The sequence below is a fragment of the Myotis brandtii genome, unplaced genomic scaffold, assembly GCF_000412655.1.
Source record: "Myotis brandtii unplaced genomic scaffold, ASM41265v1 scaffold95, whole genome shotgun sequence".
Lineage (NCBI taxonomy): Eukaryota > Metazoa > Chordata > Mammalia > Chiroptera > Vespertilionidae > Myotis > Myotis brandtii.
In genome coordinates this window covers 2,069,915-2,089,206 of record NW_005371920.1, presented here as the reverse complement: position 1 = coordinate 2,089,206, position 19,292 = coordinate 2,069,915, and the positions used below count along the sequence as shown (strand labels likewise).

Genomic DNA, 19,292 nt, shown 5'->3' with positions numbered 1-19,292 from the left:
TAGGTCCTTGCTATTCATCACTTTGAATATTTCTTGCCACTCCCTTCTAGCCTGCATAGTTTCTGTTGAGAAATCAGCTGGAAGTCATATGGGCATTCACTTGTAGATAACTAACTGCTTTTCTCTTGCTGCTTTTAAGATTCTCTCTTTGTCTTTAGCCCTTGTCATTTAAATTATGATGTGTCTTGGTGTGGTCCTCTTTGGGTTCCTCTTGTTTGGTACTCTCTGTGCTTCTTGGACTTGTAAGTCTATTTCTTTCACCATGTAAGGAAAGTTTTCTGTCATTATTTCTTCAAATAGGTTTTCAATATCTTGCTCTCTCTCTTCTTCTGGCATCCCCATAATGCGAATGTTGGTACACTTGAAGTTGTCCCAGAAGCTCCTTACACTATCTTTATATTTTTGGATTCTTTTTTCTCTTCTGGTTGGGTATTTTTTGCTTCATATTTCAAATTGTTGATTAGAGTCTCAGAATCCTCTACTCTACTGTTGAGTCCCTGTATAGTATTCTTTCTTTCAGTCAGTGTGTGCTTAATTTCTGACGGGTCCTTTTCCATTTTTTTTTTTTTTTTTTGGCACTCTCACTAAGATCCTTGAAAGTCTCACTAAGTCCCTTGGAGGTTTCTAGAAGATTCTCAAGTAACCTTATAACTGTGGTTTTGAAATCTTATATTTAATAGTTTTCTTTCTTCTATTTCTTTCATTTGTGACATGTTTCTTTGTCTCTACATTTTGGGTTTGCCTGTGTTTGTTTCTATGTATTGGGTAGAGCTGCTATGTCTCCTTGAATTGGTAGAGTGGCCTTGCGTAGTAGGTGTCCTATAGGGCACAGTGGCTCAGCCTCCCCAGTCACCTGAGCTGGGCACTCTAGGTGTACCCCTTTGTGGGCTGTGAGCACAGTCTTGTTGTAGTTGAGACTTGATTACTGTTGGTTTCACTGGGAGGAATTGACCTCCTGGCCAATTGGCTGTGAGGATCAGCTGCAACTACAGTGGGAGAGCTGCTGTGCAGGAGACACCCCTATGGAGCAGGACTTGCTTCAGTGGGGCTTTGGTGCTCACTGAGTCTGCCCCTTGAGTGTGTCACTTATGGATGTGTAGAATTGTAATCTGGTATGGTCTGACACTGGCCACTGGGTACACTGGCTCTTGGGTCTCCAGGGAGGTGCAAAGTCAGCCACTGCCTGGGTCCACCTAGCAGGAGCTACAGAGAGATCTGAAGATTCCTCCTCTTTGTATCGAGTTTGGAAGTGCCCAGGTGAGGCCCAGCTATGAAGCAAGGCAGGCTGGTGCTGGTGCCAGGTCTTGGCCCTTTTATTGATAGGTTTGGGGATTCCCTGACTCAGCTGCAGCTTGTTTGATTTTAGCCTGAGCAAGGACAGGCTGTTCATATGCAAAAGCCTCTGCACACAGCCTGGGTGGGGTTGTAAATTGGATGAGGCGGGGTGTTAGGGAATCACCAGGGCAGAGCAAACAGAAATGACTGCCAGTCAGCCCTGTGACCTAGGAGGTCCCAGCATAGGAACAATGATCTCTGCCAGAACCTCCATCTGGGAGAAAGCCAACCCTGAGTTCCTGCCCTGATGCCAGACAATCCAGTTCCTCCTCATATGTGTCTGTGTCCCGAAAAGGCTCGTCCTGGTTTTGGAGCTCAGAGGAAGCGGGACCTTGTAAGTTCAGTTCGTGCACCAGCCCTGTAAGAGGAAGAGCTGGGTCTCCAGCAGCCTCTGTATCACTGAGCCCCAATCCACACTGGTTTTTATAGCCCATAGTTTTGGGAACTTCTCTTCCCAGCTCTGGGAACCTGGGCCAGGCTTCTGGTGTGGGGCAGAGACCCCTTGTTCCTCACAGGCAGCCTCTGCAGAGATGATCTCCCTCCATTCCGTGCCTCTACACTTCCTACCAGTCTCAGTGTGCTTTCTTCTTTACTTCTCTATTTGTAGGACTTCCATTCAGCAAGCTTTCTGGCGGTTCTGGATGATGGCTATTCTGTATTTTGGTTGTAATTTTGATGTAGTTGTGGGAGGCGGTGAGTACAGGCAGTTACCTATACCACCATCTTGGTTCCTCTCCCTTTTCCACTTCTCTTAGCAGCAGTCACCACTTTCTTCTGTGCATCACTTACCTAGTCCCAGTGCGGACACAGAGTGAGTATTTTCCTCTGTTCTGCTTGCTGGATTATCAACTTGTTGAAGGTAGGTCTCCTGTCTGATTAAACATTGTATTCTCTACAGTTAACATAGTTCTTTATACAAATAGATTTGTAAATATTTGAGTAAATGAATAGGAGACATGGAACAGAAGAGGTGTTTTAAAGGAGCTCAAAGCTTCTTTATTGGACTCCAGCAACCTTAGTTGTTGTTAGTAATTGGGGAAGGACTCAGTGACTTGATGAGCCAGTGACTCTGCAGGTGAACTTCTAGGAGGGAGATGTTATTCTTGTGAAGCACTGATGTTCTCCACATGGACTTAATTGGTTACATTCAGTGGGTAGTGACTTTATCTTCCTTTCCTTCTACTTATAGGCATAAATGTCCTTGGGCAAAATGGCAGTAAAAATTTAGAGTGCACTTGCTTACTCTCTGTGCACATAAGAAATCCACCACTTCTCCATCCTTATCTAATTTTTTGTCTTGATTTCATTTAATATTCTATCCAAGGGTAATCTTAGCCTCTGTGTCCAGTATAATGGCACTTTAACAACATAGATGTATGTAATTACCCTTAAGATCTCATTTAAGTATTTGAAAAATTCCAGGGGCTGGTCAAGAGATACAAGATTGAATCCTGTTTCTATCAGATACATACATCTTTTTCTTTTGGGGAAGGGGTCATAGTTTCCCTAATGAATAGCAATCAGGTTTATTAGGAAGATATGAGACACTGGTTCCATTTCAAACAATTGCCTGATATCCTTTGGCAGCCACTGAATCACACATTGTAATTGCGAGATGTGCTTGAGGCTCAGATCATTGTCTATAAAGGTAACATGCAATTTCCTTGGCAGAAGCTGTGCAAATCTGCATTATACAGCAAAAGAGTGATGTTTCCCAAGTCACATTTGAATTGTGTGCATTGGCCCCTTAAATCTGTGCCCTGCAGGTGTGTCTGGTCAATCATTACCAGGCTTCCCAACCCCACACCCCACTCCACTCACACTTTTTGGAAAGGATGCAGTGTGACTGATGCATAAAATTGCTGGATTAGAATTGCCTGGTGCCTTGGCAAGATATTTTTTAAGTAACTAATATTTTCTTCAGCATCTAAGAACTTAAAAAAAACCCATAACCACCTAGGGTTTTATTGTTCCTAGAGAGTCTTATCCCAAAGAGGTTTATTTCTAAGAACTTCTAAACTCTGGAACATAAAACATATAAATTAATTACTCATCCTTTTGGATTGATTCATAAAGGGCCAATTCTGTGATGCTGTGATTATAAACTTTTTCTTCATCCTTGGAACCTTTTTCATCTTTGAAATCATTATCCTATTTGGAACCAACATTTCAGGAGACAAGAAAATTAGACATACTGCACAAGATCAGACTCTTCCTATATCCAGTTAAAATTTCTTGATATCCTTGTCCCAACTGGTAGCTTGTTTGTTTGTTCATTCACTCATTCATTCATCCACTTTTTTGTTCTAACAACCCTTTGACAATACTTATGGAGTACTTTCTCTGGGTCAGGCACTGAACTAGAATTGGGGACATAGTGGTGATCTATGCTAGGAATGTGTTGTTACTCTGGTTCTGTGTGGTGCTAAATCCAAATATTGGGGACCTATTGAGGAAATTTAATAAATGGAACTATATTGCTGAATAAGGTTCATGTAGTTACAAGGGGCTTTGAGATTAGACAGGCTGGGTTAATTACAACGGTAATTAACTTGTTGTTAATTACTTAACCTTTTGGAGGATCTTTTATTCTCCCCACAATGCCAACAGTTGAGGATTGTTGTGGGAATTAAAAGAGATAATGTATATGAAAATGTCTGGCAGAATTAGTTTCATTTGTTAACTTTATTAATTTGTTTGACCACAGACACAGACATGGGTGTTTTAAGAAACGGGTGTCAGTGAAATATGAAACTTTTTTATTCCTTACTCTTTCAAGGATGTTCCTTTAAAGCAGTGGTTCTCGACCTTCTGGCCCTTTAAATACAGTTCCTTATGTTGTGACCCAACCATAAAATTATTTTCGTTGCTACTTCATGACTGTAAGAACTATTATCTGCCCCTTTGAAAGTAGTTTTTTGTTTTAGAGTAGTGGTTCTCAACCTTCTGGCCCTTTCAATACAGTTCCTCATGTTGTGACCCAACCATAAAATTATTTTCGTTGCTACTTCATAACTGTAATATTGCTACTGTTATGAATCGTAATGTAAATATCTGATATGCAGGATGGTCTTAGGCGACCCCTGTGAAAGGGTCGTTCGACTGCCAAAGGGGTCGCGACCCACAGGTTGAGAACCGCTGCTTTAAAGGGTCTTTCATTTTTCCATCCCAGTTAGACTCCACACTGGGTACCTGAATGACATCTCTGCAGCGGTGAGTTAAGAAAGGGTGATTTTTGCAGTTAGTTCATTTCTTGGGGACCTGACCAAATGAAAAGGTCCCAGCCAGCAAAAAGAACTCCATGTTTTGAGAATAAACTGAAATCAGCTACCATGTATTCTTGACCAACAGCACATTCTGACATGACCCTGCCAGTTTCTTAGCATATTGTTTTCTTGGGCCATTCTGAGGATACTCTCTTGCTCCTGCAATTAAATTCAACAAACATTTATTGAGCTCTTTCCAGATGCCAGAACCTGTACTATCTGAGATGCTAAATTGAGTAAAAAACAATTCCTGTTCCATGGATTTCTTGCAAATAACTCCAAAGGCAAGGGAAAAAGGTATTTGAATACCAGATATTCAGAGCATAACTGAAATTTCCAGCTTTGACTTCTTGAGTCCGCTGGTAAAGCAGTTCAGTTTTGTCCCTTGAGCTAAGTCTTTCCACTTGTTATCTGGTCTTTGCCCTTCTCTCTCCTGCTGTTCCTCATGTACAGATGCCATGGATAAGATTCATCTCAACCTACAAGTATGGCATGTGTGGAATTAGTTGTGAAAAATGTCTCTGTAATCACTACACCAAGTGATTATGCTGAATCACTGCAAAATGATGTGAAATATTTTGAATGAGCCTGTTCATTCACTTTCTTCCACTCATCTTTGAAAGGTATAGGTAGCATCTAAGGCAAAAGAATATGTTTTTAAATGAACTAATTATCTATCTCCAAGGACAAATGTGCTCAGTGTTCCCAGTATCCCTTTCCTTTCCCCTATTCCCCTCCCAGAAGGGAGAAGCAGACTTTCAGAAAAAGGACATCTCATCACCAGCATGAATGAGTAACGTGGTATCTGCCCTTACATCCACTCATTCACAAAACCCCATGAGAATGGGCTGAGAGTAGAGGAAGAGGGATAGAGGAGGTGATCGAGCCAAACATAAATATAATCACATTGCCCATTACTTACTGATCATGTGCTGTGAGCCAACCACTTCCACAGAGCATTATTGCTAATCCTTATATCAATCCAGCAAAGTGGATATTTTTATTTCTAATAGTATCTATATGAGGCGACAATCCTCAGAGAGATAAAGAGATTAGCTCGTGATCATACAGCTGGTAGGTACCTCTTTCAAACCCTGCTCTGCCTGATTCTAAAACCTGCTCCTTTTCATTAGAACCAGGATTTTAAAACTCTATTTCCTGCAAGTAGCTTCTGGGGGTTCAATCAATTCCATTTATACATACAACTATTTGGGGAAAAATCAAAATGCACTCTACAGACCACTGACATATTATTACACATTTTGACTGAATTTTTAAAAATAAATGAGTGTTTTTGAACTTAACACCTAAGCTTATTCTGATTTGATACTGCTTGCATATTTTGGAATGATGACAAAGATGTCATTTGAAAAATGGTTTTTCTAGGTAGGAGATAAAAGAGTGACAATTACAGACCTACAAGTTACACTACTCCTTTACCAAGAAACATATTACATAATCTTTAGCAAACATAATGAGGACTATCCCAACATGTACAATACAGTGTACATAACAGCATCATCCTATATAATAAAACCTTACTATGCTAACGTCCAGTCGGCCATTCAACCAATCAAAGCATAACATGCTAATGATATGCTAAGGCTGCTCAACCGCTCACTATGACATGCACTGACTACCAGGGAGCAGTTGACTGGTCAACCAATCACTATGACGTGCACTGACCACCAGGGGGCAGATGCTCCGACTGGTAGGTTAGCTTGCTGCTGGGGCCCAGCTGATCAGGACTGAGTGAGACAGGCTGGACACGCCCTGGAACCCTCCTGTGGTACATCCCCAGCCCTGATCATCCACCGGTGAGGTCCCTCAGCCTGGCTTGCGCCCTCTTGCAATCCGTTTTGAGGGATGACCCCTTTCCCCCCCCCCCCGCCCCCCCCCCGAATTTTGTGCACCGGCCCTCTAGTGTGGTGAATAATACAACGTGGTTAGCAGGCTGCTAGCAGAGCATCTGTAAGGGGAAGCAGGGTATCTCTCTTCTTTTTTATAACCATTCTTGAAATATTGCATTGTATTTGCTGGAACCAACTGTTTGATAGTTGAGCAACTGCATTCCATTTTTTTCCTTATTGGAAATTTATTTTAAGAAATAGAGTCTGGCCCTGGCAGGGCGGCTCAGTTTGTTGGAGCTTCATCCCATATATCAAAAGGTTGTGGTTCAATTCCCAGTCCCAGCCAGGGCACATACCTAGGTTGTGGGATCAATCTCCTGTCAGGGCGCATATGGGAGCCAACTGATCGATATTTCTATCTCACACTGACATTTCTCTCTCTCTCTCTAAAAAAAAAATCAATAAAACATATCCTCAGGTGAGTTAAAAAAAAAGAAATGCAGTCTGTATTTCTATTGATTAGGTTTCATACTGACGAGGATCAGTTTCAAAACACATACAGAGTATGGCAAAAGCACGTTTACAGTTGTGAGTACATAAAACACAAAGTTTATTCTTATATTATTAATTATTTGTATTTTCCATATGAACAACTGTAAACCTACTTTTGCCCCACTCTGTATGTGCAAGTTGGCTTTACTCAACTTCACCGCCAAATTGTGCACTCCTGGCTTTGACCACTTGTTCTAGAAAAGTATCCTTGTTTTGAAGAGAAACCTATAAGGTGATCTCACATCTGTGCCTACTACAGAAATATATATCCCCCCCCACACACACAACACATACAACACACACACACAAAACATCTTAGACCCTATGAAATAGTAATGTCCTACCTGAAGAGCAGTACTTTCTTTTTAGATCAGCATACAAAATTTGTAAAGCTCAGATTTCAAAAAGGACATTTCACTTGAAAGAACTTAATTCTGCAGACTTCTGTTCAGAGGCACTATGATGACATGAACAGCTTTAGGTATTATTTGTATTTTATGAGAGTAGAGTTTATGAGTATTTTTAGGAAGAGACTGTAGAAAAAATGACTAAACCGAACTTTTTCTATTGTCTCAAACATTTAGGTGGATCTGAGGCTGCAGTGGGTGACCTCGAAGTGTCTCTTCTCTTCCAACTTTAAGATTACACAAGTCAAATTCAAATTCTTCCTTGTAAGGCTTTATGTAACAAGATCTCTGTTTGCTGCCTTTCTTTTCTGTTCTTACCTAACAGATTACTTCCTAGTAATTTGTCTCTGAAGTATGTCTAGTATGTCTCTGAAGATTTGACAGCTGTATTTTATCTTTGTTTTGCCACCAGTCACAGTGTCATTAGATGGGGAGACAACTTCATTTTATAGTTATGGAAGCAGAGACCACCTGAGGTGAAGTGGTTTGTCCAAATCATATGTGAACTGTGTAGGACTAATAGCTGAATACAGCAGCAGGCATCTTTCTGCAAATAAGAGGCAGTGCTCAGAAATCTAGAAGTTTTTCATCGTTGTCTTCCACTGGTAGGATTTTGAGTATCAGTGTATGTGTGTTTGTGAGTGTTTGAGTTCAGAGATTATATAGAATTCAACATTTTAAATACCTAGCACTGTGCTGGACATAACACAAGTACTTCATAAAGCCGCGTGGAATGAACAAAAGGATACCAGAAATGTAGTCTTGTCTGGCAGAAGACAGTGGCATTTTCATTATTAACCATTGTGGAATTGATTATTCTGTTTCTCATTTGGCCACCTCGTCTCCCTTCCAAAGCCTGAAATCACCTCCATTATTAACAAATACATCTATGATAAGCAATGATCTTTAACTCAAGCTGCATATGGGAAGAGGAAAGATTTTGAAAGTAGAACCTAATTTCAATCTTTGAGCATCTTTGGTAACTTGTTCATGCTTCTACTTGAGTCTAACAGCAAAAAACTACTACTGCTGCTCTCATGTATACTACTATTTATGAAGCGTTCACCTAGAGCCAGGGGATGTGCTGGGGGGTCTTACATGCATCACAGTATTTAATCTGCACAACACATCTGGAAGTCAGGTCTTATTACCTGCACTTTACCCTGGCTCAGAGACACTGAGTCTCCTGTCCAATGTCACACAGCCAGTCAGGCAGAGTTGGAAGAGGGATAATGACTGTTTTAAGTGCTCAATGGCCAGCCTTCCATCAACAGTAGCTATTATGATAATGCAGGAGTCCTTCGGGCCCCCAGTACAATGAGTGCACAGCATCTTAGTATGAGTAAGCTTATGAAATCAATTCCCTCCTTCCCTCATAAAAAAAGACAGGCAGCCTAAAAGTATCTCTGCCTCGAGGGAAGAGGAAACTTAAAGATGGGTTGGGGTGAAATGTTGGGAAGTTGTTTTAAGTGCTCAATGGCCAGCCTTCCATCAACAGTAGCTATTATGATAATGCAGGAGTCCTTCGGGCCCCCAGTACAATGAGTGCACAGCATCTTAGTATGAGTAAGCTTATGAAATCAATTCCCTCCTTCCCTCATAAAAAAGACAGGCAGCCTAAAAGCTATCTCTGCTCGAGGGAAGAGGAAACTTAAAGATGGGTTGGGGTGAAAATGTGGGAAGTGATCACATTGTTCCAAAATTAAAATTGTCCTTTTGAGAATGTACTCTTCAACATTCCGCTATGGGGGTGTGTGCCCATGGGGAACAGGAAACAGGCTAAGACACACTTTATGAATTACACAATTTACCCATGGTGTGTCTTGATGTGCTATATAGGCTTGACTATTACTAAGAACAGAATGAAACATTCTTTCTTGCTCTGCCCTTAAGAGAAATCTGTTGCCGTATGTTCAACCTTTGGGCCAGTGTGGCATCCCTCAATGTTTCAGCAGAGAGCTGCCAGAAGAGAATCATTACACCAGCAGTGTGATCTGCTGACACGAAGGACAGGAATACACTTACAGCCTAGACTTGGCTTCTTGCCTCTTGTTAAGGCACCCAACAGCTTCAAGGCTTACTGACAACGTCCCTGAGACACGCTCGCTTACTCCAGCACTATTCAAATCTCTCTCTATGTTATATTGCTTTGTTTCCTTCAAGCCTATTTTTTTAAGTCTCGCCTTTCATTTGTTTATCTCCCAGACAGTAAGGAACAAGAAAACGTACAGAGCAGAGGATGTTAACCAATCTTGAACCAAATCCCTGGTCTCTCAAAAAGGTGGAAGAGAGGCCCAGGCATTCTTAATTTCTTGAGGCTTCAAGTAGATTAAAAAGTAAGTATGCATAGCCCTAACTGGTTTGGCTCAGTGAATAGAGCATCACCCTGCAGAATGAAGGGTCTCAGATTCTATTCCAGTCAAAGGCACATGCCCAGGTTGCATGCAGGCTTGATCCCCAGTAGGGGGCATTCGGGAGGCAACTAATCAATGATTCTCTCTCATCATTGATGTTTCTATCTCTCCCTCTCCCTTCCTGTCTGAAATCAATAAAAAAAAATATTTTAAAGAAGTAAGTATGCCTAAAGGGGGCTAGCAAAATAATTGTTTATTTTTTTCACAATTTACTATAATAAATGAACATTTTAGCACAAGATAATATAAAGCAATACTGTGCAAAGAATAGGATATACAGTGTTTCTTAAAACATACCAGTTCAGGTTGTGTGGTCCAACCATGGGTCAGAAGGTTAAGGTTGTCTGGTGAATGTTTTCTTTTTTCAATCCTTAGAGTGTGTCTCTGAGTGTATGTGTAATCTAATTTCAAAGAGACGATTCATTGTAGAAGTTTGCAGATTGCTAGGGATGTGAGTGCCCGGCCCTGTGGCTCCCTGGTTCTTCTCTTTACAGCTCCTCCCCAGACATGGAATACAAACCTTTATGCTTTTGTGTTCATTTTCTAGATTTCATAAGATTCTCCAAGCAGTCCATTCTCTAAAAGGTTAAGAACTAGTCTCAAAGCACAGCCTAACCTATGAAACCCAGATCAATGATCAGAGCTCCTCATTTTGGAAATTCAGAATACTCTTTTTAATGTAAATTTTTTTAGCCTTGCAATTTAACTTAATGTGAAAAAGTCTTTCAAGTAACTTGCTGTTTTCTGTTTTTAAATGTGTAGCAATCTTGAGCTTATTATTGTTTTTAACTTGCCTCTTCTCTATTGCTATTCTAGTATATGGAAGGTTAAAAACAAGATATTGATCAGAATGATTGGTCTAAACCCCACCCTGTTACTCCGAGGCTGTGTATTCCTGTGGGAATGTTTTCTCTCTGATCCTCAATTTCTCTAAAATGAGATGGTGATTTTCATTTCTCAAGTTTCTTTTAGCTTTAAAAAGCTATGGTTTTTCTCACTCCTATTCTCCACTTCCTCTCAAAATGTCCCCAGGATATTTTAATATCCAGTCTCCAAAGCTGTTGTCATGGTATACTGGCCTTCTCTGTTAGAGATAAAATATTTGTTTACTTTTAACTACAACCAAACCCAATACTTAATAGGCATGGACTCACACTTATTTTTCCCTTGACCTGGTGGCAACTAAATGTTCATTTTGTCATTATGGTGAACAGTGTGTTTCCAATACTCAAGCCACTACAAAAACTTTAAAATAAAGAAAAAAAAATCTAACGTTTGGCTCCGTTAAATTGCCAGATACAGATCTGCACTGATAGCTTAGGGACAGTAGATGGCGATATAAGTTCATCAAATAATAAACATTTCCTTGATTGGTCCAGCATTAAGACCCAAATGATTGAGGCCAGAACAGATTAATACAGTAGTTAAGAAACAACATCAAATATACTCAGGTGTTGGAGTGTTAGCTAAGACTTAGAATGTGTTTAGTAACCTGATAGTTATGGAAAGAAAAGATTGTTAAGCTAGTAATTAATTTATGCTACTGCTAAGTCTATCTTCAAGCTAAATCTTGAGGAAAATTTGGCAATAAACACATGCGTCCCATAAATTGTATCTAAATTATACTCTCCATTTTTGGTTTTTTAATAGCAATTGTTTGGGATGGAGTATGGCTCACATATATTATTCATAGATGAAGTACTATATTCTTATTAAGAATGTGAGTCCTAAGACACTGGTGTTTTAAAGGGGAAATGGCAGACTTACTGTAAACTGTTGGCCGGGCCATTATTGACTGGCAGGATCAACTGGAAGCACTATGTTAGTGGATTATGTTGCCCTGGAAATGCCTTCCTGAAACTCTAATGATGCACTTAAGGGAGTCCTTTGGGACAGGAGTAAACTGTCTCTTAGTGGGCGTGTCTTCCATCAGGGACCTCCTGGGATGAGTGGGGCACACCCAAGGAGATGCTCAGCAAGGAAGCAGCCCCAGAGAAAGGTTGCAGGTTACAATTTCTCACAGGTAAGCTAAGATGATATTTACTGGTGTAAACTGTGGGCTTTCTGAGGGTGTCCGTGCTTCTGCTTCATGTATTTTTTTGAAAAGGGATTAATTCCAGAGAGACTGTAAATATTTATCTACCTATTTATTTATTGGTGGATTGGCAGAGGGATGGAACAAGAGGAGAAAAAAGAGGAGGGTGTTTAAGAGAACATGGTTTAATGTACCTTTGGTTTAAAAAACACAGCAAATACTTTATACCAGTAGTTAGAACCTTGGGGTCATTAGGTGTGCTTTTTTTTTTTTAAGCAAGCTTTAAGGGAAAATTTGCCCTTCAGCTGAAATTCAGTGCCTGTGCAAAAGGTTTGTTTGTAGATTTGTCAAGTGAAAATTTCACTTGCGTTTATCTCTCCACAGGTTTGGGGGGTTGTTTCTGGGGGATGGTGGTGGCAGTAGAGGTCAAAAGAGAAGAAAAGGCTAAGCGACGGCCCTGGAAACTCCAGACTTCCAGACTGGGCAGGGAGGGAAGTGGCCGCGCGGCGTCCCCGCCCCAAGCCCTGAGAGAGCGCCCCGGAGTCCCTTGCCCAAGGCAAGCGCACTGTGTCCCTGTGCCATCCCGGCGACCTGTCACCGAGGAGGACGTGACTCGCGCTGCCTCCGCTTTCTCCAAGCCATATTCCTTTAAGATGATGTAATAGTCATTTCCCTGGATGGTTTCTTGCCTGCACTGCTGAAACAACAGCAGCCCAACTGCACTGGGAACTGTGGAACCGCCCAGCTTCGCCACCCGCCTGAGAAGCAGGAGCCCAGACCCGCTGGCTTCTCTGCGCTTTGAAGGTGCCGGATCCCACCGGCTCCTGCCGGCTTCTCCAGCTCAGCTCGCACCTGCTTCCCACGGCTCCCAAGGGCTCCCAACGGCTCCCACCTAGCTAGGAGCATGGGAGCCTGTTCGCCCTTGCCGGCAGGTGGGGTGGCTACCTGGGACCCCAGCAGGGCACCTCCGTTTTTCTGCTGCTGGGCTTTCTGAAAAGCTTCTAAGTCCTGATACCTCTTGCAACTCTTCTGTTTTAAGGATTCTTGCTGAAGGTTTGATCCCCACCCCCCTCCCTGGAGACGCTTTGGTTGAATATTTTACTCTGCTTCTTCAAGCCAGTCACCTCTCATCACCCTTTAACTTTTTGTGACTTGTTTTAACTTGAGATTGGAAATGAATATATACATACATACAAATATACATTTATATAAATATATATAATTTTTTTCTAAGAGCACATCTTTCTGGCACTTTGCATTGATAGGCTCAGTGTGGCTGTGCATTCTGACTGCTTGGCTAATGGGTATTTATTCACAGGACCGAGTTTCCAGCACTCCCGAAGGTAAGTTCTGAGGCTTACTGATTTTACTGTCCAGATGGGGGGAAAAAATCCCATCTTAGAAGCTTAAAATTGCATATTACTTTTTAAATGCAGAAATGCAAATAGAAATGTTTTTAATACTAATTGCTGGAGACAGAGGTGTATGGATAAACATATAGGCACAGAATAACTTGAGAGAAGCTATTTCCTGGGAGAATGGCTAAAATCAGTAGTTCCAAGGCTGCTTATGTAAAATACTTCCTATCTCCCTTCCTCCCATTATCCCTCGCTCCCTCTACCTCCCTCCCCTCTCCGCTCCCCTCTCCATCAGCTCTCTCTCTCTTTCTGACTCATGCTGGGCTTGAGGAAATAATTTTCTTTCTTTTCCTTTAGACAGATCTCTGAGTAACTGGGGACTTAACCTGCCTGTCTACTGAACCTGGGGGAAGATCGAATGGAGATGAGTTGATTATATTCCATGAAGTCATAGCTCATCACCAGCCAGGGTTTCAACTACTTCACCTGTGGACTATTCTAAATTTTGCTTTCTTGGGGGAAAATACTGGGGTAAGAAGAGGTCGTTTTTAACAAGTTAGCATCATTCTTTCTCCCTCCCTTTCAAGTTGATGTAAAGGATAAGGCTGTGACTCCTTTTGATTGCACCTTCAAATTAAAATAGGAGGAGGAGAACAAGAAAGGGACAATGGCTCTGAGTGGAAACTGTAGTCGTTATTATCCTCGAGAACAAGGGGCCACAGTTCCAAACTCCTTCCCTGAAGTCATGGAGCTGAATGTTGGGGGTCAAGTTTATTTCACTCGCCATTCTACATTAATAAGCATCCCTCATTCCCTCCTGTGGAAAATGTTTTCCCCCAAAAGAGACACAGCTAACGATCTAGCTAAGGACTCCAAGGGAAGGTTTTTCATTGACAGAGATGGATTCTTGTTTCGTTACATTCTGGACTATCTCAGGGATAGGCAGGTGGTCCTGCCTGATCACTTTCCAGAGAGAGGAAGACTGAAAAGGGAAGCTGAGTACTTCCAGCTCCCAGACTTGGTCAAACTCCTGACCCCTGATGAAATCAAGCAAAGCCCGGAGGAATTCTGCCATAGTGACTTCGAAGATGCCTCCCAAGGAAGTGACACGAGAATCTGCCCTGCTTCCTCACTGCTTCCTGCTGACCGCAAGTGGGGTTTCATTACTGTGGGTTACAGAGGGTCCTGCACCATGGGCAGAGAGGGGCAGGCAGATGCCAAGTTTCGGAGAGTTCCCCGGATTTTGGTTTGTGGAAGGATTTCCTTGGCAAAGGAGGTCTTTGGAGAAACTTTGAATGAGAGCAGAGACCCTGACCGAGCCCCAGAAAGATACACCTCCAGATTTTATCTCAAATTCAAGCATCTGGAAAGGGCTTTTGACATGTTGTCAGAGTGTGGATTCCACATGGTGGCCTGTAACTCCTCAGTGACAGCATCTTTCCTCAACCAATATACAGATGACAAGATCTGGTCAAGCTACACTGAGTACGTCTTCTACCGTAAGTGCAAAGGGTTCTTTTTATTGTTCATGTGTATTGATTCCCTTTACAGATGTGTATGGTCTGCATGTTCTGTCAGTGTCTAAGGACTATTACTTTGGGATTTTTATTTTTTAACTTGAGGTATAGCTAGAGTATTAGAGTTTATAATTCAGCTCTCGTGTGTTACCTAAGGCAACTTTATCTGTTTTTCAGTGAAGTCACAGAATATTCAAAGGCCTCAAAATTACAAGATGCAAATGATATTGGTATTATGTGGAATGAAAACAGACATATATATCTGTTTGCCAGATGTTGAATTGTGAAGTTATGGTGATGATTAGAACTTGGCTGTTGGTCCACGGAGGTTGGTAGACTCGAAGTGGGTGAAGTGCTGCTGTCTATTCTTTTATCTGAACTTTGGGATCTATTAAGCTAGTTGCTGAAGACTTGCTTTCATCAGGGGCTTTGAAAACACAAATGGATGTTATACTGAATGATGTGGTTTTGGCTAGATGGCAGTATACACTGACGAAAGACTCCCTTTCTTACCCTCCCCCCAAGTCTAAATTTTTTTTTATAGGCTTTATAAGTCTGCTATTTGATTCTTCAGTAATTTGTACTGAGACTTGAATTTCATTGCAGATTTAAGCTGAACTTCATTTAAGATCCACCTAGAAAGAGTTAGGTCCTTGAGAATTGTCAATCACATGCAAACATCTAGGCAGCTGAGGTGATAGAATTACTGACGTAAAAGGAAACCAGAGGGAAAAAGGAAAGGGAACTATTATATTGAAGTTTTTGAACTCGGTTTCTTAGAGGTCAGTCCATTTGCCTAAATGACAACTTTCAATACAGATTGTTATGCGTTATGAAATAGCATTTTTTTAGATAAATTGTAAGCCATTGACCGCTGAAAGTCTAGTGCTTGATATTCAACTGGCCTGGGAGTTGGGAAGTGAATTCCATAAGAAATATGTTTCCAGTGTTAACATTCGATTTCCTCTCTTCTTATTTAAAGGCAAACCCATACATTTAGGGGGTTAAAATGTCCAAATATATTTGAATATAACAAATGAATTTCTTGGACTCAGTTTTGCCTACAGTTGTGTTTATTCCTTTGGAGGTGGTGCTGGAAGCCTTGCTGAATTGCTGGTCAGTGGGAAGTCGAATTGTTCTGTACTGGGTTTTTAGAAGTCAAGTCCTATGTGTGTGTAGAAAGGACAGCCTGTGGAGAAGTGTGAAATCAGTGATCAGGTCTGTAGCATACTAATGTGTAATAACAAGCATGATTTGGTCCAGTAACGCTATCTATGGCACTTACCTATAATCTATATATTCCTCTGTGCTGAAGCTCAGTTGCCAGATACCAGACATTGCTTTCTTCCTTCTGGTGAATTTCCCACTAGTGTAGAGATAAGACTCTAGCTTTCTAGCCTTCTGTAAAGGAATCTGATATTATCTGTGATTATGTAGAACAAATATCTTCTCACTTTATGGAAAAATGCACCTTAGAGTTCAAATCTAGGTTTGTGATATTTATCTTGTTCTCTGATTTCTAATATTCGCATCTTAAAAAAGTTCAGTCAAATAAAATCATAATAACTCTATCCCCCAAAAGACCACAATAGATTTCTAATCACTTGTACTTCTAAATGAGACCCAGAACCTGATTTGTATTTACCTACTATCTCAGTGACATTTCTGTGTCAAAGACTGATTAAAGACTCATGTGTCTAACATGGTGCCCTCTTTAGGATGCTTTGGACGGGCTCTGTGCTCCTGATCATGTAATTACTTCTTTCTTTGCTGGGCTGCTGAGAGTGCTTAAGGAACAGTTTGCTCTCCATCCCTCTGGTCAGGCTAGCACAAACACACAGCAACTTTATATTGCACAGCATGTATGTTGCATATGATATACTTCCCCTTTGTGCCTAATACCCAGAGCTCACTGTTAACTCTTCCTCTGTCTAAAGACCAACAAGACTGACAGCTGGCTTTCTAGGGTCCGTAACAGCTTCCATGAAGCTGGTTAGCCATAATTATTTAATTAGAAGCTGCCAACTGTGCCTATATAAGCATTAATTCATCAAACTGTTGTGCTCTGGTTAATAGACTGAAACCGTGGGAGGTGCTCTAAAGCTGACTGTATGCAATCTTTGTCCAGCAACAGCTAGCCCCACTGAGCCCCACAGAGAGGGACAGAGCCCCAGGCTACAGCACAGGTGTAGAGCTGAGAGAACAGAGAAAAGAAGCTGCAACCTGGCAGATTCCAAAGGGCAGCACTAATCGCAGGGAGTGCCCCTGCATCCTCAAAAAACCAGCCAACACACACACACACACACACACACACGCTCTTTATAGAGAAATTCAACTACTTCTTAGGTTAAATATTATATATAATAAATATATAAGTTTATATATATATAAAATTAACTCCAAGCAGTCAGACTCTTCTAATAACCCAGGGATAATGCAGAATCACTTTGCCTGGATCCATATCATAGTAAAAAATAAACAATAAGAAATTAATACATTGTATATAGTAGTTGGCAGTCATGGGAATGACTCCTTCTTCCCCTGTTTACCTGACTTTTCCCCTCAAGTTTTCCACGGGAAAAGTGGGAGACCAAAATTCCTTGTATTATTAAAAAGGCTAGATTCTTGCCTTATTTAATCTTCATGTAAATCTAGAATTGATGGTCAGCATCAGGTAGTTTTGACTATTTAGTTAATGTAGAATTATGAACAATTAAAGTCAACAGGTGTTGCCCTGGCCATTGTGGTTCAGTTGGTTGAATGTTGTCCCATGCACCAAAAGGTTGCTGATTTTTGATCACTGGTCAGGGCACATAACCAGGTTGCAGGTTCCACCTCCAGTCTCCCCAATTGGAACACATGCGATTCTTGGTCAGGGTACATGCATGGGTTGCTGGCTCCATCCCTAGTGGGGGGCATGCAGGAGACAGCTGATCAATGATTCTCTCTCATCATTGATGTTTCTCTCTCTCTCTCCCTCTCCCTTCCTCTCTAAAGTCAATAAAAATATATTTTAAAAAGTTAACAGGTGTCTGTACTATGCGTTTAAGAGGATGAAAAGAAATGTGTTTGTCTGCATTGCTTACACACCAAAATGATATGTGAGATGCTATGGATTATGATTCATGTATCAGCAACCTAGAAAATGTGATATAGGAACATAGAAATGCTTATCCTAGGACTGCCTTACAAAGTATTTTAGATAACTGCTTTGTTTTAATTTAAAACAATGAGAAAGTTCCATTTCTTCCTTACCCATCCAACTAGCTAAATCATTATGTCTCTTCTCTTCCGGTGTTGTATAGAAGGCAATATCATAAACATCAGAGAATGCCTTCTTGATTCACCTCTGAACGAAATGGGAGCTAAGTAATTTAGAAAAGAGAAGTCCTGATTTTGAACCAGATCCTCAATAACCATTCACACCACTTAGGCACAAAAATCACAGGTGCATGGAAATAAATGAACCTCTTATTTAGAGTCATCTTCCAATCCCAGAGAGAGTGGGAAGATTGTTCCTGTTTGGAGAGAATTATGCACACTTCCTTAATCCTATTCATGAGTCAGTTACTTCAGACAAATGCCCCAAAGCACTCAGATTGAAAGGCATTTGCCTCTCATAAAGCCATGATAACATGACCACAAGTAGGGAGTTTAATTCATAGGATGATTACTCTGAGTTCTGTGAATTACAGATAGAGGCACTGATTCTTCACCTTTTTTTAAACAAATTGCTTCTTGTAGGTACATTTTAACCTTTCTTCTCTTTATTTTATTTCCTTAAATTTAAAAGGTTGTTGTCACAAAAGTCTCTAAATTGCTTTACCTACACAGTAAATATGTTCAGGGCTATTGACTTAGATGGGGTGTTGGAGAAAAGTAGATCAGTTGTAATGATTTCTCTCTTAGAATTTAGCAGCATGGCCTTGTTTTGGGAAAGAATATATGGTTCTGGGTACTGTAAATTACCCAACACTTCCCTAGTGGTTAGACCATCGGCCTGAGGACTGAAGGATGGAGGGTTTGATTCCAGTCAAGGGCACGTGCTTCAGTTGCTGGCTTGATCCCTGGTCCCAATCCGGGCATATCTGGGGGGCAAACAATTGATGTGTCTCTCTCACATGGATGTTTCTCTCTTTCTGTCTCTACCCCTCCCTTCCACTCTCTCTAAAAATCAGTGGAAAAAGTATCCTCTGGTGAGGATTAACAACAAAAAGCTTCAATAAGTGAAATCATATAGTACTTGTCTTTTTTGTTTAGCTTATTTCACATAGCATAATACCCTCTAGGTCCATCCATGTTGTCACAAATGGTAAGATTTCATTGTTGTTGTTTTTTTATGTCCAAGTAATATTCCATTGTATATATATCCCACATCTTTTTTATCCACTCATCTATTAATGGGCACTTAAGCTGCCTCCATATCTTGGCTATCCTATATAATAAAAGGGTAATATTCAAATTGACCCTAACAGCAGAACCACTGGGAATGACTGGTCATTATGACACACACTGACCACCAGGGGGCAGACGCTCAATGCAGGAGCTGCCCCCTGGT

At 41.1% G+C, this 19,292-nt stretch overlaps 1 protein-coding gene across 3 annotated transcripts in view; it reads left to right on the top strand.

The window, feature by feature from the left end:
* The window catches only part of KCTD16 (potassium channel tetramerization domain containing 16), a 241,898-nt gene that overhangs the window by 11,339 nt on the left and 211,267 nt on the right, over positions 1–19,292 (top strand). The window contains exons 2-4 of one of the 3 annotated variants that reach the window (XM_005886000.2): positions 9,616–9,746; positions 11,758–11,847; positions 13,575–14,716. In XM_005886000.2, coding sequence (XP_005886062.1) covers positions 13,885–14,716 — 832 coding nt within the window. In that variant the 5' untranslated portion in view covers positions 9,616–9,746; positions 11,758–11,847; positions 13,575–13,884. Of the gene's footprint in view, positions 1–9,615; positions 9,747–11,757; positions 11,848–13,092; positions 13,203–13,574; positions 14,717–19,292 lie in introns of those variants that run through there. The other 2 variants (XM_005885999.2, XM_005885998.2) reach the window with 2 other exon arrangements.